This window comes from Aulonocara sp. 'chitande type north' Nkhata Bay, linkage group LG12 (genome assembly GCF_057382095.1).
Source record: "Aulonocara sp. 'chitande type north' Nkhata Bay isolate Kocher_YH1m ecotype deep benthic linkage group LG12, A_spYH_male_GT1.1, whole genome shotgun sequence".
Classification (NCBI taxonomy): domain Eukaryota; kingdom Metazoa; phylum Chordata; class Actinopteri; order Cichliformes; family Cichlidae; genus Aulonocara; species Aulonocara sp. 'chitande type north' Nkhata Bay.
Genome location: NC_141355.1, coordinates 19,955,779 through 19,964,074, shown reverse-complemented (window position 1 = coordinate 19,964,074; position 8,296 = coordinate 19,955,779). Strand labels below are relative to the sequence as shown.

General features: G+C 43.2%; 1 protein-coding gene across 1 annotated transcript; it reads left to right on the top strand.

The window, feature by feature from the left end:
• Positions 1–6,525, top strand: LOC147317283 (arrestin domain-containing protein 3-like). The gene is made up of 6 exons (XM_086314089.1): positions 1–370; positions 461–521; positions 609–756; positions 870–960; positions 4,917–5,176; positions 5,597–6,525. Exons 1-6 carry the CDS (start codon positions 112–114, stop codon positions 5,858–5,860), a joined length of 1,083 nt encoding a protein of 360 aa, XP_086170215.1. The 5' UTR covers positions 1–111; the 3' UTR covers positions 5,861–6,525.
• Positions 6,526–8,296: the final 1,771 nt, after the last annotated feature.

Below are 8,296 nucleotides of genomic sequence, written 5' to 3'. Positions count from 1 at the left end.
AAGCAGATATAACCGGCAGAGAGTGGCTGCGCTGGGCACAACTGGCTTGAGTTTTCTCTTGGTTTTTGCAACAGATTTTTGTTTTCCCCCACTTTTTGTCATCAATTGAAAATGACCATTAAAAAATTCTCAATCGAATACGATGCCATCAACAGCAAAAACACCTTCACGAATGGAGATATCATTAATGGAAGAATTATTGTGGAGGTGTCTGGTGAAACCAAAATCCAATCGCTGATTTTTAGAGGACAAGGAAGAGCGAAGGTATGCTGGAGTGAGCATTACGGACAAGATCAAACCCACGTTTACTGGGCTACTGAGAAATATTATGACATCAAACAAGATATCTTGAGAGAATCAAGACGCGATGGTGATGTATTGAATTAACACAGTTGCTGACATGTGATACACTGTTCCTTGTTTAACAGACTGTTCAAAACAACACCTACTTCTTTTCCAGGCACTGAAGTCATTGGAAAAGGAAGACACGTGTATCCTTTTTCGTTCAGGATTCCTGATGGGTACCTCTTCTTGTCTTAATCAGAGGTTTAGATTCCCATTCTGCTTCTTTGTGGGTCATTTGAATGTTTTTGTATTGTATTTTACAGAATACTGCCATCAACCTATAAAGGAGCCCATGGAAAAATTGTTCATAAGGTGAAAGCAGAGCTGAAACAATCAATGAAGATTACAAAAAAAACTAAGGCCCACTTCACTTTTGTGTCCAAGACACACATGGGTATTCCTGGACTTCTGGTAAGAAATCATTAATCCTAAAAAGCAACGATTAAATTTCATAACTGATAGTGTTCAGGCAGACGAGATCATTACCTTAAAGCACATTTATAATGTGGGGGTCTGCTTTTTAGGAACCTCAGTATACTTGTAAGGATAAATCTGTTTTGGGCTCTGGAAAGGTTTCAGTAGATGTCCATACCACTCAGATGGGATACATGCAAGGTAATTATCTTTACTTGGCTTACTGCCTTTCAGTATTCAGTTTCTTCCCTCTCCCTTATTTTTATTTTTATTTTTTTGGAAAGTGACTATAAGTTTGGTTGAGTCAAGAGCATTTTACTCCTTAGACTCCTTCCCTAAGGAAGCATCATTTAAAAATACTGCTTTATTTCATCCCAGCTCTCAGCTACTTAAAGTGCTTGTAAACAGGAAACCAGTGTGCATGATTCAGTGAGGGGTGTTTCTGTGGAACTGATCCTTTGATTATTGAAAGGAAGTTATAGCTGATTGAGTACTAAGCTAAAAGTTGTTGTTGTAGTTTTGTTTTTATAGAATAGAATAGAATAGAATAGAATAGCCTTTATTATCATTGTACAGAGTACAACGAAATTGGAGTGCCACTCCCTTGGTGCAAGTTTCAATAATAAATATAAATGTAAAATATAAAAGGTACAAAAAAAACAATCGTAAGTACTCAAACAATAGTATGTACAATATATACAGGATAGCAGCATTAATATAATGAGAGTATGAATAGCAGCATAATATAATGACAGTGACGGTATGGAATAGGTTCAATTGTTTTTGTGCTTATTTACTACGGTGATAGCTCTGGGAAAGAAGCTATCCCTGAATCTGTTTGTCCTGGTTTTATGTGACCTGTACCGTCGGCCTGACGGTAATAGTTCAAACAGTTGGTTGCTGGGGTGAGAGTGGTCCTTGATGATATTGCCAGCTCTGCTGAGGTACCGAGAGTTTGCAGTGACCTCCAGGCTGGGCAGAGAGCAGCCAGTGATCTTCTGGGCTGTGTTGATGACCCTCTGCAGTACTTTCCTGTCTGCAGCTGAGCACCCTGCATACCATGTTGTTATGCCGTACGTTAGGATGCTCTCTATGGTGGCTCTGTAAAATGTCACCGGCAGCCTCTCCTCCAGGTTGTTCCTCCTGAGCACTCTCAGAAAGTGGAGACGCTGCTGGGCCTTTTTAACCACCGCTGTAGTATTTGCAGTCCAGGAGAGGTCATCAGAGATCTGCACGCCCAGAAACCTCATGGAGTGTACCCTCTCCACACAGCTCCCGTGAATGTAAAGTGGGGCCGGGTCTGCTCTGCCCTTCCTGAAGTCCAAGATAAGTACTTTAGTTTTCGTGGTGTTCAGTTGGAGGTTGTTAACTGAACACCACTCAGTCAGTCTGTTGACCTCATCTCTGTAGTCCGACTCATCCCCCCTTGAGATGAGTCCAACCACTGTGGTGTCATCCGCGAACTTTATGATGGTGTTTGAGAGATGGGTAGGGGAGCAGTCGGATGTGTAGAGCGTAAACAGGAGGGGACTCAAAACACATCCTTGTGGAGACCCGGTGCTGAGTGTGATGGTGCTGGACCGGTGGGGGCCGAGTCTGACACACTGTGGTCTATTTGTCAGGAAGTCCTTGATCCAGAGGCAGATGGGGGTGGAGAGTCCCAGGTGAGACAGTTTCTGGACCAGGATCTCCGGGATGATATGATTGAATGCTGAGCTGAAGTCCAGAAAGAGCATTCTCACATAGCTTCCTCGGTGCTCCAGGTGACTCAGCGCAGTGTGGAGCGCTATGGTGATAGCGTCCTCGGTGGAACGATTTGTCCTGTAGGCAAATTGGTGGGGGTCCAGAGTGGGAGGCAGACCGGCCCTGATGTGCTGACAGACCAGTCTCTCAAAGCACTTCATCACTACAGGCGTAAGTGCAACAGGCCTGTAGTTATTTGGGCTGGCCACAGCTGTCTTCTTGGCGATGGGGATGATGGTGGAGGTTTTGAGGCAGGGCGGGACAGTGTTTGATGACAAGGAAAGGTTGAAGATTTTAGTGAAGACTCCGGTCAGTTCGTCAGCACATGCTCTGAGAACCTTTCCATGTATTCCATCAGGACCTGCCGCCTTCCTGGGATTCACTGACCTTAGAACACACCTCACTTGGTGCTCCCTAAGTGTTAGTGTGCCAGTGCTGGGGGCGGGTGGAAGTGGTGTGGCAGCTGAGGGCTTGGTCGTCTCAAAGCGGGCGAAGAAACGGTTTAGATCCTCAGCCAGTGAGGCATCAGTCCTAGATGTTGCCTGGTTATTGCTTCTGTAGTTGGTAATGTGATTGATCCCCTGCCACATTTTTCTGGAGTCGTTGTCAGCAAAGTGATCTTCAATCCTCCTCCTATAGGCAGCCTTAGCTTTCCTGATGCCTCTACTCAGGTCTGCCCTGGCCGCCCTATACGCAGCCCTGTCCCCTGACTTGAAGGCAGTGTTGCGGCTTTTTAGGAGGGATTGCACTTTGCTATTCATCCAGGGTTTTTGATTTGGAAACACCCTGACCCTTTTGTTGACGGTGACATTGTCAACACAGTTCCTGATGTACGAGAGTACAGTGTCCGTGTACTCCTGGAGGTTGTGGCTGGAGAATAAATCCCATACAGTTGTTGAGAAGCAGTCCTGCAGTTGAGAAAGGGCTCCTTCAGGCCAGGTTTTTATTGTCTTTGTCTGGGGCTTTGTTTTTCTCAGCAGGGGGGTGTAGGTGGGGGTGAGGGACATGCAGAGGTGGTCAGATCCAGCCAGGTGGGGGAGGGGTGTCGCTCTGAAAGCATGCCTGATGTTTGAATAGACATGGTCCAAAGTGTGTTCTCCTCTCGTAGCAAAGTCCACAAACTGGACAAATTTAGGAAGCACAGTCTTTAGGCACGCTTTGTTAAAGTCGCCGGCGACAATAAAAACCCCATCGGGGTGGGCAAGCTGTTGTTTGTTTATGGTGTTGAGCAAGAGGCTGAGAGCCGTGCTAACGTTAGCATCCGGCGGTATATAAACAGCTATCACAATAACTACTGTAAACTCCCTCGGGATGTAAAAAGGTCTGCACGAGACTGCCAGAACCTCCAAATCAGGAGAACAGTGTGTGTGAATGATCCTGCTGTTACAACACCACTCGTTATGCACGTAAACACATAGCCCCCCTCCTCTGCTTTTACCTGAGTTGCTGTTTCTGTCATGCCGGTGTAGCGTGCGGCCTGCTAACTCGACTGCAGCGTCGGGAATCAGCGGGTGAAGCCACGTCTCCGTAATAAGAATAATGCTGCAGTTACGTGCAAAGCTTGTGTTGGCTATCTGTAGCTCCAATTCGTCAAGTTTGTGGGTGATGGATCTGGCGTTCGATAGGAAAAGGCTCGGAAGTGCTGGCCGGTGTGGATGTTTGCGTAGCCTAGCGTCTGAGCCCGACCGGCATCCCCTCTTCTGCTTTCTTTCCCTCCGTCGCCTTCTACGCTTGCTGGGCGGGCAGACCATCCACGGTGACCCTGGCGGTCTCGCTATCTCCACCAGGATGTTGTGTGTTCGCTGATAGTCGCCAGAAACAGACAAACTATATTTAAAACCTAGGTCAATTAGGTTCTGGCGACTGTAAGAGATGGCGGCGTTGCAAACATTCAAAAATATCCACATTAAAAGTACGAACCGAGCTATATGATGCTGACGTGCTGTTTTTGGCAACATCTAGGGGGGTACATTTGGCAAGCTAAATTATCAACCACTGTACACTAGACTTACAAGGAAGGTAAAGACAAAAAGTTGAAAAGTCCAATAATCATTTAAGATAGAAAAAAGGTTGCATTTGGCGCCTTTTGTGCCAGGAACATTAAGTCATGTAAGAATAAAACTCTCCAGACTCTTTTGTGCCTTATTTTGTGTCATATGAATTTGGAGGAAAATGGCATAATGGCTGTGTTACACTGAGATGGATTTTGTTTTATATAGTTTCATGTTGTTGCTTTTTTGGGAGGATGACTCTTGATGGTATATGCCCAGATAATTTGGCCTCTGGATCACCCGACTTTAGCCAACTGCATAAAAGCATCCTGAACTCCTGTAGAGAGATATTATGTAGATGTCAGGAAATGTCTTTCTATGCTTGGCAGTGATTTATACAGGATAACTTTCTGTACTTTACAGGCGAAGCTCTCGTGGTCACAGTTGAAATCAACAACAACTCGAGTCGCACAGTGAAGCCCAAATTCATACTGTATCAGAAACACAGTTTCTTTGCCCAGGGCCACAGGACAGTTTACACACACGACATCCTTAAGGATAAGGCTGAGGCTGTTGAAGCATCTTCTGGCAGAAAAACCGTGACCAAGGTGATCACCATCCCTGGAGACCTACCCCCCTCCATCTTGAACAGCCACATCATCAACCTGGAGTACAGGCTGAAGGTAAACAACTTGTAGAGCTGTCCTTTTGTTTGTGTACTTGAGTACTGTTTAAGTAATATAACTAATGGTAGGAAGCTTGTCTTTGTTTCTGTATATGCCATTTAAAAGGTTTTATTTGGGCTGCTAGTTGGTTAGTGGCACCTCTTTTCTGTCACAGGTGACTGTAACAAATCATTTTTATGGAAAACTGTTAAACTGCTTTTCTCCTTCCTCATTTTAACGTTCACAAAAGGAAATAAAATAAAGGATGTAAGTACTCAGAGGAACTAATGGAAGAAAACAAAGATTGAGAAGCTTGGATTAAAGCATGAGAGCCCTCTAGTGACAAAACATGGCAACAACAAAGCCCTGCTGAAATCAATAATTCCTAAACAAAAAAATCTTAAACAATTCTGTTTGTGTGTTATTTTGTTTGCACAGGTCCAACTGAATATCAAATGTTCTATTGATCCAAAGCTCAAACTTCCTATAGTTATCATGCCTGCGGTGGTGAAACAACCACATCCTTCTGCTGGCATTGGATTTGACACTTTTAGGAACCCAGAAAAAACATCCTGGGGAACTACACCCCAGCAAACACCACCCCAGCAAACACCACCCCAACTTGCAGATCTTCCACCTCACTACGGAGCACATGCGATGTACCCCACTACCACTCTTGATGATTATAAGACTGCACTTTGAAAATCTCCCTTGAGAGAGAACATTTAAGCCTTAAACACAGACTTGACACAAATGATTGAATACATTCAGAAAAGCAGACTGGTGTGCTGTTAAAGCTACCAAGCACCTATTGTTTGTTCCTTCATACCCCAAACTGTGAAGATGACATCAATTGAGGCAATAAATCAGAAAATGCTGGTTTTCATATTAGCAGTTGTTATCTTCTAACTCCTAACAGATTTTAATTTACTTTCCTATTTAAACTGTAAGATTGTATACATTTAATATCTGTGTAAATAATATATTTACAAGAGTTTGTCAGATTTGTATTGTTGATTGTCATTTATGCTTAGAAATATCTACTCATATATGCTTAGAGTTTTATAATCAATGTCATGTTGGTAGAGGTTTGATCCTTAGTAGTCTGTGGAGACTCTGTGTGCCTCCCAGAGCACTCTGTAGCACAAAGAACTTTGCCTACTTGTGTCTTGCTTTTGCTGTGTAGTAAATTGTCTTGAACGTTCCAGCAAATAGGTTTAAGCTGTGTTACTATATTTTTCTAATAAAACATCATATTTGAAATGCAAAACTAACATCTTGTGTTTGTGGCTGGTGATTCCAGTTTAATGTGAACCCTTATATTCTACTCATCATATGACACATCCTAATGTAATGCTTCTTCTAAAACCTTAGAGTCCATTTGGGCAATTTGGACACGACAACCATTAACTGATGTATAAAAGTATGTGCTCCAAGGTTCACGTTGGGGCCTATGGGGTCAGGAGTAAATTTGATATAGTCACTGTCTTTGGCAAATAAATTCAATTTAACACCACTGATAACAAATTAAAACACTTGAAATTGTGTGGAAAACTACAGTAAGATATGTGCGGGGATGTCATATGTGCTCACTGCAGTTAAAGTAGTGTTAGTAGATATATTAATCCTTTCATGCATGAATTATGACAACCTCAATTGGGATTTCTTTCTTAACTATTTTTATTCATCTTTAGGCATAAAAAAGAGTTTTGAACTTCCAATGGGTTAGAGAAATTTAAATTTAAATAAGAATTTGTTTTGTGCACTTACACTGGCTGAAAGGTGGATGGCAGGGTATGGAGTGTGTCACTCCATACCTGACACAAATACAAGGAAGCAGACTTGTATTTGAATAGCTGTCCACTGTAGGGCCCACTATGCGCGAAAGGGTTGAGACACAAATGGTAATAATACTTTTTAAAAGGCCTAATCACAAAAATCAGGTAACTCAGGTACACCTGCTCAACTACTCATTAACACAAATATCTAATCAGCCAATCACATGGCTGGAAATCAGTGCTTTTATAGTAGGCATGCAGAGATGGTCATGATGACCCTCCAAAGGATAAAACATTGAAAGTTTTTACCTCAGGAAGTGTAGCCATGGATGTTAATCTTGAGAAAATGGGCTTCCAACAACGTAAAAGGCGTGCAGGTGATACTGACATGTATTTGTCTAAAGCAAAGGTCAGGTTTGACTTTTCTGCTCTGTATTGCAGAAGAAGGATTAAATGTTGTGGCCTTCATTAAGAACAGTCCATCTCGTGAGATCAAGCCCAAGTACTGGGGCGATCATGGCTCAAGAGTTGGGAGTTCGCCTTGTAATCGGAAGGTTGCCGGTTCGAGCCCCGGCTTGGACAGTCTCGGTTGTGTGTCCTTGGGCAAGACACTTCACCCGTTGCCTACTGGTGGTGGTCAGAGGGCCCGGTGGCGCCAGTGTCCGGCAGCCTCGCCTCTGTCAGTGCGCCCCAGGGTGGCTGTGGCTACAACGTAGCTTGCCATCACCAGTGTGTGTGAATGGGTGGATGACTGGATATGTAAAGCGCTTTGGGGTCCTTAGGGACTAGAAAAGCGCTATATAAATACTGGCCTGTATAGTGATGTTAGTGACAATAACAAAGAAGAATTTTTTAATGTTCTTTGTGGAACTTCCCCTAAATTTATGCTATCAAAATATATGAAAAGATGTCTCCTAAGCCTTGGTAATCTCCCCCCCCAAAAGGCCCTTTTGTCATCTCTCTGAAAAAGGGGGTCTATTGTTAAGGTTACTTCTCATCACTTCTGCTTAGGATTTCAAAGGGTTAAACATGGCATGTAATGGGCATCAAGTGGAAGATTTACTGTAGGTGTGGTGAAATATATCATGTGATGCAGCCAGCATGTGGCAGTCACACCTACAATAAAAAATAAATAAAGAGAAACAAGGTGGTATTTTTTGCTGCCCCAATATGTGGTTGTGAAGAGAACATGCTGGTTATCCAGAGAGTGTGTGTGTCTTGACTGTCTCAAATCATTCATAATGTAATCTCATGTTAAACTCCGTCGAGTTTCCATAGCTGAAAATCTTTTAGTGGTACTGCTTTGAGAGGGTGTGTGATACAAGAAAAACTGGTTTCACCACAACATTTGCATACTTGA